Source organism: Amaranthus tricolor, chromosome 10, assembly GCF_026212465.1.
Source record: "Amaranthus tricolor cultivar Red isolate AtriRed21 chromosome 10, ASM2621246v1, whole genome shotgun sequence".
NCBI lineage: Eukaryota > Viridiplantae > Streptophyta > Magnoliopsida > Caryophyllales > Amaranthaceae > Amaranthus > Amaranthus tricolor.
Window position 1 is genome coordinate 9,599,117 of NC_080056.1, and position 24,618 is coordinate 9,623,734.

Consider the following 24,618-nt stretch of genomic DNA (forward strand, 5'->3'; position numbering starts at 1 on the left):
TTAAAGTAGTTGAGATAGTTGTGAAAAAGGTAAAAGGAGTATAAAATAAAAATAATGAAGGAAAAAGAATATGATCTCCCTTATTATGGAGGTAATATATAATCCCTCACCTTCCCCTAAGATAAATATTTACCCCACAAAATTAAAAGCTTCTTTCATTTTTCATCACTTTGCAACCATTCTTCCATCTGTACAACAATTAAATTTCACTAATTTTTCATTTATCAACTTCATTTTCTTACTTTGACTTTTTTTCACCCCTTAAATATTTACACTCAATCCAAGCATGCCCTAAGTGTGTTATTTCTATTTTAGATATGTTAACGTTACCAATTTATCCTTACTAAACTTAACTTTTTCACACCTTCACACCTTTACACCTACTAATTCAACTTTACCCCTATGAAAATTTAAAAACACTATACTTTTTACTTTCTCATGTGGTCTCATTTGACCACCTAAAAATAATGAAAAGTCAAATGGGACACATTAAGTGAATAGGAGGGAATACTAATTTTGCGGTTGACTTTTACTCTGACTTCAACTTTTTAAACTCATTCAATATAATGTTAGTCTAGATCCGCCAATGGCTATGACATTTGGTGGCAATATTGTGAAGAAAAATCCATATATAACGATGATAACTTTGTTACTATAAAAATGACATAATACATTTCATCAAAACTATCATTTATATTACTACCGCTTACAAATCCCTAAGTGTTAATTTTACAAAACCTAGTTCAAAATTTTTCCATGTATAAATCAAATCAAAATTCACAAGCTTCATCCTAGTTGTTTCCTCTACATACAAAAAGGCAAAGGATTTCATCCAAGGGTCATCATAATGTTGTAGTTTTATAATGGGAGCAATGATTTATAGTAATAGGCGATGCAATTGGAACAATAGTTGCGGTCAATTGTAACCCTCCAAGCTCATTATTATTACCTTGGGCTAGATTTTCATTTCCATTGTGTGATTTAGGCTGGGATGATTCCACCCTTTTCTTATCATTGCAGCTCCATAGGAAGAGGTACAAGCCCACCACTATCACCAACATCCCAAGCAAACTGTATTGTTGTTAGTTAATCTCATCCCAAAACAATATAGTGACTTGATTGAATGACAAATTCTAATATTTCAAACCATCACTTAAAATAGGAATGATATAGGGTATGTTGATGAGAAAATAAAAATATAATTGCTTAATATTAATCAATATATATTCTAATACTCTGATCTTTGACCGAAAGAGATTTGAAGTAATAAACTTGTCTTGTTATTTGAATAAAAATAATTTTTTAAAGATTATTTTTAATAAAAAAATTATCTTTAAAGCAATTATTTTTTATTCACATTAATGAACCTACTCAAAGGGGTGGTTGACTTTTTTCTTTATTTTTAGGTATATGTACTCTTATTCTCGTGAAAGATCGTCTTTCGGTAAGTCAACTTCAAAACAAGAAGGTCATATGTTAATAATTGTATTAGTTATGCTATTGAATCTATGTATGAAGAACGTCTCACACACGAATTTGTGTTTTTTTATGTACGGAGCAAGCAGTAAAAGGAAGAAGATAAGAAGACTTAAACTTAGAATTTTATTTGAAAAAAGTTTTACTTAGTCTGATAAAGACAAGACTCAATTTTTTGGCATACGAATATGCTTATGAGAAAGTGAAACAACAAATCAAGACTCATGCATTGAGTTGTTGGGACTTGGGATAAGATACAAACGTTTTATACTAGGTATGCAACACTTGTATTAGACTATTCAATTCATGTATAAAAACGCATCTCATAGTGAGACCGTCATAAATAATGATTTGTAGTATTAATTGTCAAACATGTATATTGGGCGAAAGAGTAAAGCTCAAAATGGAAAAGAATAAATACATGACCTTCTCTCTTTGTCCGTATATACTACTCCATATATTAATTTAGAGTTATAAAAAAAGATAAGATAAAATACCCTAAAAAGAGTTTCTAAAACTTTGATCACTTTTGATGTTACTATATTTACATAAATAAACATTCTAATACTTTTATAACAAATTTTAGGATACCCACATTTCAATATTGATATGCATACTTATTGTGTATGTATTAACATTTGAAAAGAAAAAATATATAAAAAGATAAAAGGTGGTAAAAATTTACCTTCCAATCCGGAGATCTTCTCCTAGAAAAAAAACTTCAATTGCGGTTATAAATGTGAGAGATAATGGAGTAAAGATAGCTGGATAAGTTGGTCCTTTACATGAAATTACATATGAGATTATGCAAAATGATAATCCAGATGCCAATACTCCCTGCAAAAGCTCACAAATCTTATTCTTAAAATCAATTAATTGACTTACAAAAATAACATTCCATTATGAAATGAGGGATGGATTAGATTTGTTTGTCAAGTTGTCTTCTAATACTAGGTCAATAAATCAATTTAACCAAAAGTTTAAGTTTTTGGTTGAACCTAACACGCCCATCGACACAAGAGCCCTTTAGGCTAGAAGTGTCAAGTGTGGATGCAACAGAAACCATCCTCGTACCTAGCGCTAAATATATCACTTTACATGATGGATGATTGAGATTTAAACCCGTGACTTCTTGTTACACTGACTTCTGATCATGTGTAGAAAACAATTCAACCTAAAGCTTATATTTATGATTGCGGTACCGTTATATGTTATATAGTTTTAGAATTATTACTCTTTAAAAAGCAAGAGAAGTTTCAATGTACCGAGTAAATAATGGTAATTAATTGGAGGTTCCATCCTAACATCCAAGAGGTTTTATTTGCGTCCAAACAAGGGCCAATAATTGCAGCTTGAACTGATGCTGATAAACAACTTAACATTGTTGCCTTGTATTTTGATGGAAATGCCTTTAACAATTTTACCTACAAATGTTCATCAATTAACACAAAAATTGAGGTAAAAGGAGGGTCAAGGCCCAAGGGCATTTTCAAAATTAACATCATTAGTAGCAAAGTAGTTAGATATCCATGTCATGTATGGTTTTTGACAAAAAAAACTATTAATTTCATAGTCTAATTTTTTTAATAATAGTTGTTTTAGTTAATCATGCAAATGAAAAAATTTTGTAATAATTATTTAATTAATGAATGTGATGTGTAATCATTCTGGTGAGCTTGCTTAACATATGGATTTGGCTCATTATGCAAGTGAGGACAAGAACATTCATTCGATGATAATGGGGAACTTGGTTTCTAGGTTAATTCAAGGCAATTAAAGCCATTGCTCATGATAGCCTACAGTTTGTTGTGATTTGGTAGTGTGCAGTTTGTTTAGGACATGTTGGGTATGTTGGTTTGTGGCAAGCATCAAGGAAAGGTGTTAAGAATTGTGAGCAATTCTTTTCTAAGGAGGGATTGAATTATTTGTGGTTTAAATCATAGAAATTTGGTCATATCTTTTTACATCTCAATAGTTTTGAAGGTATTGAAGGGTCTAAAACAATTTACTTAAAACGATTAATAATGTCAATAATGATAATATAACGATTATTTTAGAACAGAGTACGTATATTCTTAAGGTGTTTATTCGGATCATCGGGTCGATTTTAGATCACATATTTCAGGTTGGTTTAAAACAAAGTCTTGTGTCGACATTGATTTTTACATAATTTTAAATTCATGTTGAAGTTGAGTCAAATCTGATTCGGATATAAAATTAAGCGAATATCAAATCTTCAGATTTATAGGGGGTGAGCGAGGAGTTACCTGAAATATATACCAAGTGGATGAGGAGAGAATGCTAGCAACAAGTAGTAGAGTGCCACGTGTCCAGTTATATTTGATGATTTTACGAGTCATACAAACTGGGCTATGAAAATGATGATTTCCTGTAATAAGTGAGGCTCCCTTGTAAAGGCTAATTATAAGGGCTCCTGCTAAGCACAGGATTGATCCTGCAACCTTAACTTTTCCTTTCATGCTCTTCCAATTTAATTTCTCTGTTCTACAACAATGGACAAAATCCTTAGCATATTCTTCATTAGGATTTTGGAGTATAATTAAGTATAAACTACATTATCTCTTCTATGAAACATATAGATATTTTGAAGGGTGAGAATCAACCTTGTTTTATTAGAGCATAAATATTATATTTTATATAGATAAAATTTAGGTTTGAATTTCTTTGTACTCCATTTATAGGCTTTCTTTTCTCTCATTCTAATGCTATAATAGATATAAGAAAAATAAACCGAAAATAATAAATAGTCACAAAAAGTTTAATATAGTTCACTAACAATATATTAATTACGTCCACGTAGGGAGAGAAAATATAGAATGATGCACATAATCACTAAGTAATCTTAGACCTCTAAAAGCCTAATCAAAGTAAGAATAGGAAAATCTAATAAGAATAGAATTACATAACAATAGTGAAAAAACCTAAAAATAAGCCATAATATCGAAATCCATATATAATGCAAGATATATTTACAAATTGTTGGGAGTGACGGTCTTTCAAAGAGACCATCTATTTTTAGGCCTGCCCAATATAAAAAAAGATAAATCGAAATAAAATTAAACTAAAATAGTAACCGTTAAAGATGCATGTATTTATTCAATTTTTCGCCATTTCAGTTTCTTTCTTCTCCCTTATCGAATTCTATAGGCGAGTAAATCAAAAACTTGAAGAACTATTATCATCATTAAATTTGAACTCCATTTTTATATGGAATTGATTGAAAAAAAATTCCATAATCAAAATGGATGCGCATATTATGAAGGAAGTTTATGATACATTTTTTTTTTATTAAATATCAAAAAGATTTTGTTTCTTGTGAGCAATGTCTTTCACACTTTCACAGAGACTGTCTCTCACAAGACTTACTAAAATGTATTTTATATTATCATAAATTTTCACGTTGTGTTAAATCTTCCCATAAATACTAAAAAAGATACACAAAAGGATGTCAAATTCTCCCTCTGCCACTCTGATTATCTCTAAAGACTCAAATTGCTCTTAATAACCCAAAATATCTTTAAGGACCCTTAATACCATGTGATATTCAGCAAGTCCAGATAATGTTGTAACTTGCTATGAAGTACAAGAAAATTAACAATAATAGGAAAACAGGATAAGAATAAAACATCTAACAATAGTAGTAGTAATTTTAGGACTATAATTTAAAAATCTATGGATATAACTCATTATCACACCTATTACTCAATAAGTGAAATCTTGTACAGCTTCGGTTCATATTATTTTAAGGTGAATTAATTTAAAAATAACAAGTATTTTTTAATAATTGTAATTAAATGTACTTGTCAAGTAAAATACTTACTACTATTATAATTCTTTTTAAATTTTGTTTACACTAAACTAAAACACTGTGGACCAAAACCGTAAAAAACTTTTTCCCTCAATAAATTAATAAATACTATTTTTAAAATAGAAATGAAGTCATAAAGTACCTGGTTATGATGGAGAAAATAAAGGTCAAAATTGGGAGCAAAGTCAGGAAATTGGCTGCATATGTTGCTGAGGTATCACGAAGTCCATAGTATAAAAAACTCATCCCCATACTTATCCTGCATCAAATAAATAAGTTCCATAACTTGTGCAACTAGCCCTAAAATGTTAATGAATTATACAATTAAATAACATGTATACTCTTCTTGAAAAAATCACTAGAATATTAAATTTGTCAAAAAAAATCATTTTTATAACTAGCCAAATAATAAAAAATGATTATAAATCAATCTTGACTGTCTCATTTACATGATTTCATTATTTTCAATTGTTGCAGGTCTTTCAAAATAAAGTTAATCCATAGAAAAAAGAAATCTAAGATTAGAACTCTAAGTAATTACTAATTACCCGGATAAAGAGGAAAGAAAGATCCAAATTCCCACCGTTGCAGTCAATTTCGTTCCATTTCCCCTGCAATCGGCCATGGCATTAATGTTAAAAATGTAATCGCGTTACACATGCGATCTATATTTATGGTTTTTGGTTCATATGTGTAAAATAAAAATAAACGATATTTATATTCTAATAATTTTATATTATTCTGAAATTTTAAAACTTAAAAAATAATTCATCAACTGAAATAAAAGTAGAGTAAATTAATATTTCAAACTATTTATTTAATTTAAAAGGCAACATATACAATCATGCACCTTAATAAGAGGAAGTAGCACATGTGAAACTCTATCCGTAATAGTTAGTATACTTCACCAAAAATGTTAATATCTCCATCATGAAGAATTGTAGTACATTAATGCATATATATCTTGTTCATTTCAAGATATCATTCAAAAGTAGACAATATATATATATATATATATATATATATATATATATATATATATATATATATATATATATATATATATATATATATATATACATATATATATATATACATATATATATATATATACATATATATATATACATATATATATATTTATATATATATATATATATATATATATATATATATATATATATATATATATTTACCTAATGAGGATTAGATGAGATAAGGAAGAATAATGGCCTCTTAATCTCTTATCTACATTATTTGGCACTGTTACTCTTTACACCAAAACAGAAAGACCAAGGGGAAATCTATTTTCCAACATGTCTAGATCATGAATTCATGACAAGGTATTAAAATCTATTAATATTAAATTGTACAACATATTTAAAAAAACGACTGAAATTGGTTCAAGTCATGTATATTACGTGAATATTCACCTCATCCTATATACTAATTAGAATTTAGAGACATTTAAAATAGTACTAAATTGACCCAACTTTAAAAGTGGATTAACTACTAAAACCAACATGGATATAAATGTTGATTTTAAACTGACTCGAAAATTTTAATTCAAAATCTACCCGATAACCTGAATAAAAACCTCTAATACTAATTTCTTGATTTACCACAACATCAACCCATACTCTCAACATATGATTTATAATTTTCGATATGAGATATCGTGTTAATGCTTAAAATAATAACAAATCATTCAAAAATGAATTATAGTACCTCTTGTCTTAGCAAATGTTCGATGAACAATAACATTCATATCGTAGTACGTTATTATCAGTAACACACTGATTGAAAAGAAAATTGATTATATAATGATTAATAGTAATATAATTCGCAGGGAAAAACTTCAAATAAAATAGAGAATGGTGGATTAGAATTAACAAATCAAATCAATCAAAAGTCATTGGGCTATATCTGACGCTAAATATTTCACTTTAAATAAGTGGTAAAGAAGATTTGAATTGGTGACATCTTATAACGTTGGTTTTGATATTATGCTAAGGAACCAACTCAACTAAAAGTTAAGCTGATGGATAAGGCTTAAAATATATTTTATTGTTGGGATGGTTTATCCTACGTCGAGAAATTAAAGATGGTGTGCACACTTATATATATATTATTGGAGCCCTTCCTGCCATTGCCATCTGGTTTGGGATGGTATCTCTTTTGCTTATGTAGTGTGCACCTCGCGTTTCTTCGTTAGTATTAAGTCCAGCCTAATTTAACATATATACTCTAACATTAGACTAATAGTTGAGAGTTTTCCCTATCGTCAAACTATTAGAGTATATAACATATCCGGATGCCTCAACTATAAAATTAAGCTTTTGGTTGAGTTAATTTATTGACATGGTATTAGAAGCCAGTATGATAAGAGATCATGGGTTCAAACCTCAATCTCAATCCCCCCTCATTTAAAACGGAATATTTAGTGCCATGTATGAGAAGGTATGTCCTGAATTCACACTTCTAGTCTAAAGGCTTTCGTGTAAAGAGCGTATTAGAGTATATATAATATATTATGGGGCCTCAACCATCGGCTTAAGCTTTTGATTGAGTTGGTTACTTAATACTAACGGTTCCCATGAAAGATTAATTCACTCTCACTAATTGTTAATCTCTCCTTCCCTATGAAATTGCATTATTTAATTTAAAAAGGAAGTAGGTTTTTGTATCCTAGACAAAATTATTAAAAAGAAAAAAGAGAGAAAGAGAGAGGATTACTTTTCAAAATAGAATGCAAAAGGAGCAATGCAAAGAGCAGCAAGAAGATGGCGATAAACAATAAGAGCAAAAATGAAGGTGCCTTGAGTTAAAATAATCCTTGTAAGTATATGTAACCCTGTTCCTACCAATTGCACCATTATCATCCCTACTAATGGACCTGAACTCTTTACCCATTTCTTCATTTTCTTTTTCCCTTTTTTAATAATAATAATAATAATAATAATAATAATAATAATAATATATTACTTCACTTATCTAGCTATTTTAAAATCTCTTTTGAAAGAAAATAAAGAAAATTATTTACTCCATTAAGAAAAAGAGATATTTGAATTTTTGTTGAATTTGGGTAGATAATAATACTAATAATGTTATCGAAATAGATTATATTCTTTATTTTGAGGATAGAGAAGAAAGGGAATAGATTTTGGTGTAGTAATTGTAGGAACCATACGAGAAATAAATGCACCAATTAAGGATAAGGATTAGACATGTTAAAACGGTGGAGTTAGTTTTGGTTGGGGTTGTTTATAATTGATTTATTTTTGTGTTGGGTCTGTTTTATTAATTTAATGAGATAAGGTTCAAATTTTTTATCTTATTATCAATAAAATCTTTTTCATATGATTTTTTTCTAAGAAATTAACCAATACTAATTTTATAAGTTTGATAAAGAATTATTAATTCAAATAAAAATTATATGGAAATATGACGAATTTCAACATAAATGTTTATAATGTAGAATTGAAAATGAACAAAATATTTCAGAGAAATTAAATTTGTTTTGTTTTTATTTGATCAATTTCAAATTATGAGTTAATTTATATATAAATTTTAGCCAAGGATTTCTAGTTGTATTTTGAATCAATTTTAAATTGAATAAAAAAAATTAAAATCTCTAATAAAAATTTAGTGCCTTATGAATGCGAGGTTATACTTATTGTTACTTCAATTTCCGATAGTGAAGGCTTTTGGGAAAAGGCTCATTCTCTAGAAAGGAACTTTAATTACTAATTAAGACTTCTAATTTTTTGTTGGTTTTAATTTTTCTGTGATTAATCCTCTAAATATATATATATTTTTTTATTTTTCAAATTGTTAATTTTTTTGTAATGCATTACTTTTGTTTTTATTTGATCAATTTAATGTATGTTTGATTTGAGTAAATAAAATTTGTGTGTTTTAAATTTTTTTTCTTTATTTTTATATGGTAAGTTTTTCTTCAACTTTTGAAGACACCCCAATGCTCATTTGTTTCTTCAACTTAAGTTTTTCATTTTTATGGACTTCTAAGCAATACTTCTTAGCGGTTTTTCGACAAATAAATTTACAATCTTCATTTAAGAAGCTATGTATAGCTCGATTTTCAGCATCTTCAACAAATGTAAAGGAATAACCATGTCTTATAATTGCCCTAGCCACTAATTGCTTATACATGGAAGGGTCAAAATGTTTTAGATCACCCTTGTCTTTCTTACCCTTTTTTTGTTTGTTAATTTCAAAAGTAGCTCGTGCAAAGCAAGACTCACTATGACGCTTAAAATTTGTGGTTCCATTAGTAGAATGAGCAAGAATAGGACCTTGTTTGCAATATTTACAAAGAGCTCTTGGAATATTGTCCTCAAACATGTGACCATCAAAACAATCATAATCCTTCCAAACAGGAGAAGTCCATTTTCTTTTTTTACATTCGGACAATGGCGCATTCATGTTGTTTGTAGCTGCTTGCTCTTCTACTCATAAAGACAAAGAAACAAGTTTGTATCAAGCTGATTACTCAATGACTGACTTAGCAAAATTAAACATTAGACTAGTTTATAAAAAACATTCAGTTAAACTAATTTATAAAAAAAAAACAAATTTATTCATAACTTACCCACACTTGGACATGAATTCGCACTACATGAAGAAGAGATTGAAAATCCCGGTGAAATAATTGGAGTTGAAGATGGAGTTGAGGATGAAGATGGTGAGAGTTGAGTATATCCTTGAATTATTGGAAGATTTGGCATTGAAAATGGAGATTTTGGAGGTCTTCGTTTTTGTTTTGATATGCTTATCAACAAACAAACAACATACAAAAAAACCCATACATTATCAACAAACAACATATGATTCAACAGCGATTCACCATACATTATCAACAAACAACATATGATTCAAAAAACCCATACATTAATCAGGATTATGTGAACTAATCATCATTAGTAACAATCTAACATTCGGCAACCCTACTACGTTACCTAGGTGTGGAACGGACAATGAAGCACTCGGAAAAGCGATCAAGCAAACTGAAAATCAATGTTTATCATTTAACCCTTCCCAGAAATAAAATCATCAAAAAAAAGAAGAAATTGGCAACGATGAGAACTTGGCAACGATGGAAGGAGAACTTGAGAACTTGAGGAAGAGATGAGAACTTCTACTTTACCCAAAGCATCTTAATTGACTCAAATAATTATCAATTTGGCTTCTACTTTACCCAAAGCTACTGAAAATCAAGAACAGCATCTAATTTGATGTACTTTCACTCACCTGCTCCGGCAATTACAACTTCTAATGGCTTCTGAGGACGAGGCGAATTCCGAAAAGTAGAAGATAAGTAGGCGGCTTCCAAGAAATTGGATGTACTTTCAAGCTCTGGCCTAGGATAATCTATACAAACAACCTGCATCATACAAAAAAAAAACAAATTATTCATTTAAAAAAAAAGAATCAATCTTTATCATTTAACCCTTCCCAGAAATAAAATCATCAAAAAAAAAAAAGAAATTGGCAACGATGAGAACTTGGCAACGATGGAAGGAGAACTTGAGAACTTGAGGAAGAGATGAGAACTTGAGGAAGATGAACAAGGCGCGACGAATGGAAGGAGATGGCAAATTGGCAACGATGGCGGCAGCACGCTAGTAGAGTAGGGTTTGTTTGGTTTTCAAGAAGTCAAGAACTCAAGAAGTAAAGATGAAATTGACCAACGTGGGTTTTTTTAACAATCACCAACCCATCGGGTCAAACCCGACCCGGACCCGACCGACCCGTTTTTTACGGGTTCTTCGGGTTCGGTCATTTTTCGGGTTCAGGTTAAAATTTCCGGGTTTCAACCCAATTTTTTCGGGCGGGTTTCGGATCAATTTTTCCTAGGTCTAATTTTAATGTATTTCTTTTGGAGTTGTAATAACTCAATAAAATATTTGATTGATTGCTAGTGAATTTCTAACAGATTGTACATAAGATATTATATACTCATTTCATTCCTTATTTAATTGTCTACTTAAAATATATTGGTGTGTATCATATTTTTAATTATTATAAATTTTGTATTTATTAATCTATATTTATATATAATTAGAGGCTTAGGGCCTATAATATAATGTTAAATGTTAAGGTCGGCCTTGTTGTTCTTTCTCTTATTTTCACCTTATATTAATACCCTTTGCATTGTCTTAAAGAATGACGTGCATATATTTGGTAGAACTTTAAGAGCCTAGGCATCAAGGCATGAGGGGCAAGTTAAAGGAATGTGCCTGCGTTGAATCATGCAAGTTATATTCATTATAAAATGAAATGAAAGATTCAAAGAGGTTTAATAATAAAAAACAAAATAAAAATTAAAATAAAAGATGAATACAAGTGTTTATAAGGTATTTTGGATACCTCCCTTTAAATGTAGTTTATTATATTGAATTCAACACTTATAAGTATAATAAATCTCCCCTTATCTTGAGAACAATTCTCAAGATCACAAATACTGAAGAAAAAAAAACACTTTCAAGTTTCTAACAATACAGTAGTCTGCTCTCAATATGTATGTTTGTGGTGCCTTGTTCTCTGAATGTTGCTTCCTTTTATAGTAGAAGGAAAGCATCATTCTTAGAACCACACTCAATGTACCATTAAACCACATTTACATTACACAATTAATCATCACAATTAGTATGACAATAAACACACAATAAACATAGCAATTTACAAGGAATACTATGCTCTTCAATGCCATACCGTAACTCAAACGTCAAAAAGAAATCCTAGCCAAAGTGCTCGAACGAGCTTGATCAGTGCTCAAACGAGCACCCTTCCCAGTAACATTCTGACAGCCTAATGCTCGAACGGCCAGACCTGGTCGAGCAGGCACTGTCTTCGTGTCTTTGTTGCCTCGATCGAGCAACAATCAAGTCATCCCTTGACTCGTTCAAGGCATGGTTCCCAACTTTAGTGAAGCTTCATTTGCCCCACGTTAAGCACCTCGTGAATCGTTCAAAACCTTAACCCACTCACATTCGACACATCTTTACCATCCTCCTCCAATGTACATGATAAAGCATGTTCGATAATATGATTAAAGTGAATGTCATTGTTTAGATTATTGGCACTTGCTTTAACATAAACTTTTTTTTCCTTCTTTCACTGAATATAATAATTAAACAGATTTTCTTGTGAGAGACAGTCTCTTTGAGAGACCATCTCTAATTGGACCGGCTCATTATATATTTTTTGAAAATATGGTAAGTAGACATTAAAAATGATGTACGTTGACATTTAAAATATTGTAAGTAGCATTAAGGATAATCTAAGTAATCATTAAGAATAAGGTAAGTAGACATTAATTTTTATTGGGCTGGGCTTGAGACACGTCTCTCAAAGAGACAATCTCTCAAGAGATTAGCTAATAGTTATGTGATTAGCGAATTATGTGACACTGATCTGCACAAATACTATCACTTAAATCTTGTGGTAGTAAAAACAAATTGTAGTAGCTATTAGTCTTGGAACCCTGTAAAAGATACATTTTCAACTCTTTTTCTATAACTCAAACGTGCTAATTATTTTAGCGATGTCTTGGAACCTGGAACAAGATTTCCATCCTTATGTCGATGAGAATGGCGAGCAATGCATCTGCGTGCTCCTGCCAAAGGTTTTGCAATACTAGATAAACTGGCCATTTATCTTGACTGTAAAGTTTGCGTGCACCTCACAATCTGTTTTTGGTCGGAAATTACATCGATAGAAACTACATCAAAGCTGTGTAGCTGATGGAAATGGAGTCTATAGACTCTGCCCAAAATTGTCTTAATTATCCAGGCTATAATCTCAGTAGAGACTAGAGATGTGCCAAATCCCTCTAGTGTGCAACTAGTGATGGTCATGGGTCTAGAACCCTATTGGACCTGCCTTTTTTAAGGATTTGAATCTTATTTTTTGAATCCCATCGAATTCAGGTAGAATTTATATCTCAAAAATGAATAATAGGTTTGGGTCCGGGTCTGAAGCTTTGGACCCAGACCCGGACTCTAGACCCACCCGTTAAACCCAAACCTGAACCCTAACATTTATTTAAAATAGTCATATTTTATTATGGTCAAATGTCAAACTTGTATAATTGTGCGATGTACTAACTACTATCAACTCTATAAGACCTACTGCATTATTCCATTTGTTATTACTGTACTGCATTATTAAGAAGGTCAATCAAGATTAAATTTACTGCATTATTCCATTAGTTATTACCATACTAAATTATCATAAGTAATATGGTTATGCATTATGGAATTTATTACTTATGGGTTATGTCCATCAAAATTAAATTTGTTATTAGTGTATTGCAATACTAACTCCATAAGTAATATATAATATGAATTTATTTTAATCTTTACTTTCATCACTTTTAATCTTGATTTGTATGTATTAAATATTGTACGAATTTATTATACAAAATAGTATTAAAAATTTTTAAATACGCTAAAAAGTTCAAAGTGACTTACAAAAGGCTTAAATTTGACAAGTCACTCTTTTTAGACCCATTAAGGACCCATTTAGGACCCTTGACCCACCAGATTAGAGGGGCCTAAGTCTGGGTCTGGAAATTTGAGACCTTTAGGATCCGGATCTAGGTCTGAATCCTTTAAAAATTAATGAGTCCGTTTTCGGATTTGGTTGGACCCGCTTCAGACCCGCCCCATGACCATTCATATGTGCAACTTTTTCATGGTCGTCGATATTATGTGCAAAGTGGTATACAACACAGAGTCCGTTACCAAACGGACTCCAAAAATCTATTTTTATACTTATTTGATTTATTATTTCAAATATTGTAAACATATGTATACTATTTTATACGAGAGCAATCAAGTAATACAGAGTCAAATATTTATATTTTAATAAATGGGAAAATTTTATAATATATTAGTATTTTATTTTTTTTTCTTTTCTTAAATTCTATGGGTTTTTAAGATAAAATTGGCACAAGGCAGGCAAACAAGCTTGAGCCATTGTCAATTTTAATGGAGTAGTATATGTTAGCTTTCTTAAATGATGGATTTTACGGGACAACCGGTTTGTAGTTCAGCCCATTTATAAGATTACCGCGCTTGATGTTTTAGAAATGGGCTGAGTTAAGGGCTTTTAATGGCCCCTCATTGGACTTTGAAGGTGGTAATATAATTTTTAATTTGCAGCTCGTTATATATGAGACTGTCTCATCATGAGATGGACACATATAATTAGCTTATTTTTTTAATTGATTAATTTAAGATCGTAAAAGATCGTTTTAAGGTTATAAGTGATAATTTTAACATTATAAGTGATCACTTTAAGACAAAAAGTATATATTGGGACAACTCAATAGTGATGGTCTCACCATGAGACCGTCTCATTTAAGAATTAGTGTTTTAACAGCTAGTCTCTTAAGAGACCGTCTCTTTGAGAGACGTATCTCAAGCCCAACCCATTAAAGATTAACGTTTGCTTACCGTATTCTTAATGTCTACTTACATTATTCTTGATGCTTACTTACCGTGTCCTTAATGCCTATATTCAATATCTTAAATGTCTATTTACATCATTCTTAATGCCTAATTACAATATTTTAAAAAATATATAATGGGTTGGTCCAATTAGAGATGGTCTTATCTCTCACAAATTTGTGCGCAAAAAATTGTTTTGTGGAGGGGTGATAATTTAGGGGTGTCAAATAGATCGGGTTGGGTCATTTTCAGGTTCGGGTCATATATAAAGAAAATTTGAAAAAAATTAGACAAAAAATTTAAAATGAACCAAATAATCCAACTTTCAAACTTATTCCAAAAGTAAGCGTGAAAATCCCAAACCTGAGGTTTGGGGTTGTTGCAGTTAATAACTGCGAACAAGTCAAAAAAGACAAAAATAGTTGTTCCCACCTAGTAACTGGGAACAACTTTGACTTTTTTTTTGACCTGTTCCCAATTACTAACTGTGTATTTGTGCAGCTATCTGTTCGCGGTTACTAACTACGAACAAGTCAAAACAAGTCAAATAGCTGTTCACAGTTAGTAACTGGGAACAACTATTTTGTCTTTTTTGACCTGTTCGCAGTTAGTAATTACGAACAATCCCAAACCTCAGGTTTGTGATTTTCACACTTACTTTTGAAATAAGTTTGAAAGTTGAATTATTTGGTTCATTTTCTTGAATTTTTGTCTTATTGTTTTCAAATTTTCATATATAAATGGGTCAATAGACCCTTAACCTGAACCTGACCTGTTTAATTAAATGGGTCAGAAATTGAAACCCCAACCTGATTTGTAGCGGGTCGAATCAACATGCTAAATACCCATTTAACCTGTTTTTTTTTTTTTATTTTATTTGGTTTTTTCAGGTCATTGAACCCATATATTTCATGTCATTGACCCATATACTTCAGGTCATGTGACCCATTTTTTCAAAATTTAAAAATTAAACACATAAACATTCACATTTCATAATAAACATGCTTCAAAGTTCTTGAATAGCAAAATCAAGATCAGAACAAAATCAGAACATTAGAGAATAAAAAAATCAGAGGCAGAGAGGCTTAACATTCTTGAATAGCAAAATCAGAACAAACCCAAATCATTAGAGAATAGCAAAATCAGAATAAACCCAAAACATTAGAGAATAGCAAAATCAGAACACACCCAAAACAAGACATAGCAAAATGCCGAAATGGGTTTGTTCTTATCAATATCAAAGAACAAAACCCAAAACAAAACAAACAAGTAAAATCAAATCCAAAAGAAAATCGAAGAACAACAACAAACGAAAAAATCAAAGTTGGAAGAACAAGAGAGAAAAAAACTAAAATAACATACCTAGAAATAGAAGAACAAGAGAATAGTGGGTTAGGGACTTAGGGTTCTTATGAAAATCAGAAAATGGAATGAACAGGGAAGGGGAAATGCCGAAATGGGTTTTACTTTTATGAAAATGGAATGACTAATGAGTAATCAGTAAAGTGTAAAGAATTAAATATGAAGTTTTAGGTTAAATATTAATGGTTTAGCATCAGATAATATGGGTCGACCTGACCTGATTGACCCATTTAATAAATGGGTTAAACAAGTTTTTTTCGGGTTTAAATATTCAACCTGAATCTAACCATTTAATAAACAGATCGGGTTGACCCATTTAATTAATTTGGTCAAAAATCTAAATCTAAAACCGCTAATTTCGGGTCGGTTTCAGATCAGATTAGCAAGTCGGGTCAGCTTTTGCCAGCCCTAGATGATATAGTAGATTGTGGATTGAAGATATGTAAAATAACATATTTACATATTGAGCAAGGTTAAATATAATTTTCATTCTATTTTAATTAATTACTTATTATGTTCTCATCTCTTATCATACAAAGATATAAGATATTTTTCTTAAACTCTCACCTAAAGTCAATCTTTAAGTTATACAATTCTCATTCCCTTGCATGACCTTTAGACAATAGGTCATAATCATATAGTTTAGTTGAATAATTACTAAATCACCGCAATTTCAATAGAAAATAACGAAGCATATGTCTGTTATGTACATGGAAAAAAAAGTGGTAGTCAAAAAAGTGTGACACAAGGCTTGAGCTAGAATGTCCAAATTCTTATAACCGCCCCTTCTAAATATAGTCCTGTGTCGATGTGTTCTACCCCACAATTCACATTATTTGCTTGACTTAAATCTTTTTACTGAGATTTATCCTAGTTGCTAGCTTGCTACAACATAATGTTACTTCTTAAAGTATAGTCACTGGCGGATCTTAAATACAAATTCAGTAAGAGCACAATTGATAAAATAATAATTTAATAAAAAGTCATCAATAAAAAATAATGTTTTCAATTTAATCCTATAAAAGAAATCATCAATACAAAAAAAAATATTAATACAAAAAAAATGTTTTCAATCGATAAAATAAATATGATCAAGATTATATTATCATAGTTGAATATAATTTGCAAATTTGGATTAAAATAAAAAAAACACACATTTGATTAAAATTGATTATAATTTGCAAAATTGGATGCAATGGCGTTGTGGGTTGGGGCTTATAGCAACCGGAAAACAACGGTCTATGATTGGAGGTGGCACCGCGGTAAGCCCACAGCTGATGGCACAGATGCACAGTGGTGGTTGACGATTAGAGTATGCCCTAATATTTAATTACTGATGGTGCGTCAATAATAAAGCAATTTCGTGATAGACTTGATTGTACAACTGCTGAGTCTCAAGTATTTATAGTTTTTGCATATAAAAGAGGTTATATAAAGGTGATTTTACAATATATCACTAAGGTATTGTGTCTCAGTCGGCAGCGTGTTCATATGGTGTTCATATTGTATTTGCCTCAGTTGGAATAGATATGAGTATAAATTTATTGGATATTATTAATGGATATGAATATGAAAAGTTTTATCCGTCATTAGGGAATGTTCATAAAAACCCGATCCGTTGACCCGCATCTTATATGGCGGGTTAATTTTCAAAGATATTAATATGTTACGGGTCGGATCATGGGCTACAAAATAAATTAAAACGAGTATCCACCGACCCGTTTAGAAGTCATTGCGGAACACGAATGGGAAAGTAGCTGCACAGAATAAAAGATTTCTAGTAAACAATTTTAGAAATAAGGTATGGATACTGATTCTAAAAGTAAATGCACAAAAGAGGAGTTTAATTTTGAGTCCCTCAAGAACAAGTTACACTATATTTGGATAATAATTTTGGAAAGAAAAGGAAGGGAAGGAGAAGGGAAAGGAAGGGAAGAAATATAGAAGAGAAATAATTTTTGTTTGCATAGTAGAGAAGGGAAGAGAAAGAAAAGGAGATGAGAATTCTCTCTTCAAATCTTTCCAATTTTGAAGGAATTGAAACCTTAATAAAAAGTATTCATTAAATTCTTTCAATTTCCTCTCCTTCCAAATTCCTCCCTTTACTTTTCCTCTATTTCCTTCCATCCAAACACATCCTTAGTCTTGAAACTAAGTTAGTCATGGACACTGGACATGACAAATTATTCTGCCACGAACAACAATGATTTAATTTATCCGGGTACCCGGTGTCCCGATCCAATTAATTTGGATACCCGATATGCGTGTACCCAGACTAATTGGGCCAGGACAAGGGCCGTTAAAATAGATACCCCTACCCGTCATGAGTAGTGGGTAGATGATGAGTATATTGGGTGGATATGTTTAATTTATCGTCAATAGTTTTTAATAAAATATATAAAATTGATACTACTTAAAGTAATATATTATAGATATGGGACGGATGGGTATGGTGCATCCTTGCTTAAATAAAATAAGACATAAATAAATTTGTAATTAAGGAATTGTAATAGTATATTGATCGCATATAACGTGGACTTGTAGTGAATGTGAGACGGGTATAAGGTGGCATACCAGTGATGGGAATACCCCATTGGTCATAGTGGACTAATAATGTTAGATTAAACAAGAAATCAAATATATATATTAAACAAGAAATCAAATATATAATCCTAAAAGGTCACACAAAATTAAATAATGATCCAATATTATTGACAAGATAAATATATTAAATACAAAAGACAATAATACCCTTAATCTTCTTATTAGTTTTATTTGAAAAGAGTTTTCATAATGTTCTTATATACAATGCATTTCATATTACTTTCTACATTACAATATAATGCACTATTCATTCATTACTCTTAATTTATGATTGGTTTTTAATCTATAAGTTAAACATAGTGAATAAGTTGAATCTTGTTTGATTCGTCTAAATGCAAAGATTATAAATATTAAATTCTTAAATTTTTTTATCATGCATAATTAAAGATATTAAGGATTAAATTAGCGCATTGAACTACATGAAAAGTTAAATATACAAGTACTTTGGAAGGAGAAAATATATTCTTGTCTGTAAAAGAAATAGAGAGCCGTGAGAAGAAAAGTAACTGGATTATTATACTTAACATTATTTTTTTTTTGGTGCTAGCACACATTTTAATCTAGATTTAGATGGAAAGATTAGAGATATTATTTATTTGATATTAATCTCCCGGGTGTTTGATAGTACTTTGCAGTGCCCACTCCTTCTATTGATGTAAAATTCATGCATCAAATGATATACTCGCTACTATTTAGCTTAAATGTCCCATTTGATTTTTCACACTTGCCGAGGTAACATTTTAACTCTTAATATCTTAAATTATTCTTAATTAAAAATTATAAAAAGCTGATATTAATAATTCTTGTATTGAGACGAATCAAACAAGATCCCACATGACTTTGTTTTAACTTATAGATTAAGAGTAAAATACAAATTAAGAGTGATAAGTAAATAGTGCCAAAAATCAAATGGGACATTTAGACTGAATAGAAGGTAGTAATTTCTTTACATCTTTTATATATTCATATATGATTCTACATGTGTTTTTGGGTGATAGCTATTATGCAGTTGTTGCTTGAAATTCCGCTAAAACCATCAATAAATTCTTACACCTTTGTTACATGAAATTTATCCCACCTTTTCTTTTAGTTGTTATTCTTTTCCTCTCGTTTCACATTTTTCTTTCACCACACCACGATATTTGTTTTTTTCTATTTATTTAATTTTTTCATCAAATATGATATATATAGGACAAATTTAATGTTACAAAATGCGATAAAATAAGATATTTCCAATGTATGGATATAAGAGATTAAAACAAAGTGTTACCAACTAAACATGCATGTTGATAGTATATACTTTTCACGACCTAATCTAATGACATTTAACATGTCAAAAAAGAAAATGAATTATTTATAGGTGATTGCATTGAAATATCTATAAATAAAAATATAATTCTTCATGTATGTTGTCGCTTTTGATGATGGTAATGAAAAATAGAACATAATTACCGATGAATCCATAATACTATCCGGTATGTCATATATTCACATTTGTATATGCTAAGCCAATCTCATCAAACAATTAACTAATGATATGTTTTAGAACAATGTTTTTATTTACAAATTTGAAATTGACTTAAATTTATTGTTTAGCAGATCAAAAATTTTCAAATTTGAATTTGGATCAATTCCACATTGTTTTTAAAGTACTTAAAGTTAAGAATTTGAGAATGACTACCTAAACCTTGTTATTTTTAAATTCTTCATTGATGATTTCATGATTGAAATCTATAATTTGAAATAAAATACTTGTTTTCAGTCACTATCTAAATATATTGAAAAATTCCATGTATTTCTCTGACAAAAATTTGTCACGTGGACTAATTAAATTGGTTACTTACTATATTTAATTTATTACACTAAATAAGATAAAGTTGATTTTTTATTCAATTACATATTATTATATTTAATTATATAATTGCTATGGATTCTTTATATATACATCTTAATATGAAATTTACAAAACAAGACATTAAAAAATATTAGATGTTTTGCATATATATTTTAATATAATACTTAAAAATATAAGACATTAAATTTTATTGAAAATATTAATCAGACAAAGGTAAATTGTGGGTTGTATATTTAAATTAATACTTCTATTTGTATATTTTGATTATCTATTTTTTTTTTTTTTGTGATTTTTAATAGTGTTTTATAAAGTATTCCACGTTCAACGAAATTAGTCTCAAGTATATATTTTGTGCAAATCAAGAAAATAGAAGGAAAATGATAAAAACTTACTCTCTTCATTCCACTTATTTAGCATAATTTGTTATCTCACTGATTTTAAATTATTTCCATTTTTAGACAATATAATGGTCAACTTTTTTTCATCCTATTCATACATGTTAAGTCTCTTTTAATTTTTACACACAATTTATTTTCACTTAAATTGTTTTCAAATATCCACATTTTTAAAAAATACACAATTTTTTTGCCACTAATTTAAAGGGACCGGGCGGTATACTTTAAAAGGAAGTGAAAAAAATAAATATTATTAATTTGTTATATTTATATTGATTGTAAAGTTTTAACGTGTAAATTTCAAATTGATAAAAATAATATATAATTATATCATCGTTAAAAAATCATAATACTTTTATATATTAATACAAATAATCGTAAATTGCACGAGATTCTATGCTAGTACTAAACTAATTAAACTTGACCAATTTTCTATATGATTCTTTAGCCTTTAAGAGTTTGACACATCTTTATTTTTGATTAGACGGTTAGACCCTTTAGTTTTGAATCATTTTTATTTCCACAAATTTTTACTTGAGATCGTCTTTATAAAAAACGCGTTTTAAATAGGCCGACTCCTTAAAGCTAAACAAAACAACTACCAAAAAAATACGTGTTGTGTAACCTATTTGGAGTTGGTGTTTATAACCTATTGAATTATAACTTATTAAAATCGGCATTTTAACCTAAAAAAATTGGGTTTTTAACCTGTTGAAGTTGGTATGTTAACCTGTTGAAGTTAATTTTTAAAGTTGGCGTTTTAACCAACTACACAGGTTACAACATCAACTTAAATAGGTTAAAATACCAACTATAATAGGTTATAATACCAACTTCAATATGTTAACAACTTAAAGTTAAAACAACAATTTAATAGTTTATAACGCCAACTCCAAATACCAACTTCAATGGATTAAAAATACCAACTCTAATAGATTATAATTTCAACTTCACTATGTTATAACACCAACTCCAAATTGGTTATAATACCAACTTCAAATACCAACATTAATATGTTATAACACCAATTCTAAAGTCCCAACTTTAATAGTGAAAGACGGGGTGCTTGGACTCTAACAATGGCAAAAGAAAAAATGTAGAAATTGATGAAAAACAAAGTATGAACAAAAGAGACAACAAACACACAAGTTTATGAGGTATCTTGGATACCTCTCTCTCAATAAATGTTTACTTTCATTAATGGATTCAACAATACAATATTAAATAAACTCTCATACTTGAGAACAACCTCTCAAGCCATATATCTCACAATGTAGATTTCGCAATACTAATACAAAAGAAGAACACTCTCAATTTTCTTACAATGTATAGCCTCTCACAATATGTTTATGTGTGTTGTGGTAATTTGATTCTAAGAATGATGTACCCTTATATAGAGGCTTATACATCATTCTATAATCCTCACTTAACTCACCATCAATAGCACATTAACACCCAACATTTAACATAGCAATAAACTCTATAATAATGCATGATAATAAAACCATATTAAAGCTCACCATTATTTCTAGTTTAATTGCCCCTTAAATACACCATTAAGTGAACATTAACTCAGCCATAAATTAACAATTAATTATATATTTAATTGCCTTTTATTGCACCCTTAATGTTGCTCTCAACATGATGTGCCTTCTTTTGAGTCATTGATTCTCTACCATCACATATAGGTTATAATTAGCAATTAATTATATATTTAATTTGGCACTTGTTTTAACAAACAAGTTATAATACTAACTCTAATACGTTATAATATCAATTTCAATAGATTATAACACTAACTCCAGAAATATTCAAACACGCACGTCAGCTTTTAGGTTTTTCTTTTTTTTAATTATTGAATTGGGCTTGGGGGAACCATCTCTAAAAAAGACGATCTCTCAAGAGAATTGCTAAATTTTTAATGTGGTATCACATTATTTTTTATAGTTTAATCTAATAACTTATTTTCTCTTTTCTTTACATTCATATATTTATTCTGTTCACTTATTCTTTTTAATTCGATTTTCCATCTATAAATAAGAAAACACTCCAATTTTCATGTGTCAATCTTAATTCATTAACAAAAGATAGGTAGGTACAAACTTGCACCTCATTACGACAAAATCTTTACATGGACTAATAGCATTTAAAGTTAAAAAACTGGATATTTGTTAGGGTAAAGATCCTTGACTGATTCTATTGAAATTATTTTTATTGAACTGGTTCAATGTGTATTATTATTTTAAAGTGATCATTTATAATTTAAAAGTGATTATTTACAGTTTAAAATAATTATTTTTTATAGTTTTAGAGTGATCAGTAACCTTTAAGTAATCACTTGATCGATTCGAGAAGTAAACTAATTATATAGGCTCGTCTATGAGATATTCCCATACAATTTTTACCAAACACAAATCAAATTTATTTATAAAAAGCTAATAATAATAATGAATTTAGATATTGTTAGCATTTAGACGGAGAGATAAGCCAATATGTCATTATTTTCATCAACAAACATCACAACGAGACTTAGTTAATTTTTTTGGTAAGAAATTGTCTTTCAATAAACCACCTCAAAACGATAAAATAATATACTTACACTTTGCATTAATTAGACTATTTAAGTGATGTTTGAGTCGCATCTCATAAAGAGACGGTTTCATACAACATGTGATAAACAACAAATCTTATATGAGACTGTCTCATCGTGAGACGGATTCTATACAAATAACCCAAAGTTGAACTTATATAGCGGTTAACATAAATTATTTTTTCATTAAATTTTAAAAAAATAAAAAATTAAGTCAGCCTCATATTGAGTCATATCATGGTGAGATGATTTTAATAAGGAGTCATCAAAATTAAAAAAAAATTAAAGAAAGCGCGAATAGTCCATGAAGCTCAATAAGTTTCCTTCGTGAGTGACTAGTGATAAAATTTGTCAATGGAGTACATCTAATTAAAGAAGGCATGGTCTAAACAATTTTCGGTTAAATGTTAAGATCATTTTCAATGGAGGAAAATATTCAAAATTGAGAGGCTGGTTTTCCGTTAAGTGTCCCATGCTGACTCATTTCCACGCATAACCACCTTAGGAAACACGTGTAAGTTGGGCCTATATTTTTCTCATTATTATCCTACCCAGTATATTCCATTCATAGAAAACTAAGGTCAGAGTCTGGGGAGGGAAAGACGGCGGTTACTCATACCCATAAAGAAGAGCGCGGCCAAAGGAGCCTCGGCTCGAGGAAGATAAAAAGACGTGATTACACGTGATATATAACCTAAAGGCCTATAAAAAAAGGGAACAACTACAAAAGAAAACAAAGAACTAATAGAAAGGAAACGATAAAAGTAAGAGGTGAAGGACACTAAAAGGTAAACTAAGAGGATATCAATATTCTAAGACATGTATATGGCGTCTCCAATTGCTCTTATCCCTAGTCAGGTCCGCAAAGAGGTTTAACTCATGCAAGTCAAGTCTTATTTGCTCAACCCAAGTTCTCCTGGGTCTTCCTCGACTCCTCTTATCTTTTACTATAATGCTTTCTACCCTCCTCACAGGGGTGTCGAGAGTCTTTCTCTGCACATGACCAAATCACCTCAATCTTTATTCGCGCA

The 24,618-nt window shown here is 29.9% G+C and overlaps 2 protein-coding genes across 3 annotated transcripts; both read right to left on the bottom strand.

Annotated features, from left to right (window-relative positions):
* Positions 1-673: 673 nt before the first annotated feature.
* Positions 674-8,482, bottom strand: LOC130825798 (WAT1-related protein At1g43650-like). 2 transcript variants are annotated; one of them, XM_057691218.1, is made up of 7 exons: positions 8,042-8,482; positions 5,854-5,916; positions 5,448-5,564; positions 3,744-3,981; positions 2,742-2,900; positions 2,162-2,313; positions 674-1,048 (listed from the first exon to the last, which is right to left on the bottom strand). In XM_057691218.1, exons 1-7 carry the CDS (start codon positions 8,224-8,226, stop codon positions 1,012-1,014), a joined length of 951 nt encoding a protein of 316 aa, XP_057547201.1. In that variant the 5' UTR covers positions 8,227-8,482; the 3' UTR covers positions 674-1,011. The 2 variants fall into 2 exon arrangements, with proteins under 2 accessions (XP_057547201.1, XP_057547200.1); XM_057691217.1 differs by having other exon boundaries at positions 678-1,071.
* Positions 8,483-8,884: 402 nt separating this feature from the next.
* LOC130824811 (uncharacterized) lies at positions 8,885-11,945 on the bottom strand. Its single transcript, XM_057689828.1, has 4 exons — positions 11,823-11,945; positions 10,831-10,947; positions 10,577-10,709; positions 8,885-9,774 (listed from the first exon to the last, which is right to left on the bottom strand). Exons 1-4 carry the CDS (start codon positions 11,943-11,945, stop codon positions 9,245-9,247), a joined length of 903 nt encoding a protein of 300 aa, XP_057545811.1. The 3' UTR covers positions 8,885-9,244.
* Positions 11,946-24,618: the final 12,673 nt, after the last annotated feature.

Bases quoted from the DNA above. Each gene is read 5' to 3' on its own strand.
- LOC130824811 (XM_057689828.1), bottom strand. From the start codon at position 11,945: ATGTGGTTTAATGGTACATTGAGTGTGGTTCTAAGAATGATGCTTTCC. The intron at 10,948-11,822 runs GTTAGAAACTTG...CTACTCTACTAG, and splicing joins TGAGAGCAGACTACTGTATT to CGTGCTGCCGCCATCGTTGC. The intron at 10,710-10,830 runs GTTCTCATCGTT...TGTATGATGCAG, and splicing joins TCTCCTTCCATCGTTGCCAA to GTTGTTTGTATAGATTATCC.
- LOC130825798 (XM_057691217.1), bottom strand. From the start codon at position 8,226: ATGAAGAAATGGGTAAAGAGTTCAGGTCCATTAGTAGGGATGATAATG. The intron at 5,917-8,041 runs GTAATCCTCTCT...GGCCGATTGCAG, and splicing joins TTTGCATTCTATTTTGAAAA to GGGAAATGGAACGAAATTGA. The intron at 2,901-3,743 runs GTAACTCCTCGC...GAACATTTGTAG, and splicing joins CCACTTGGTATATATTTCAG to GTAAAATTGTTAAAGGCATT.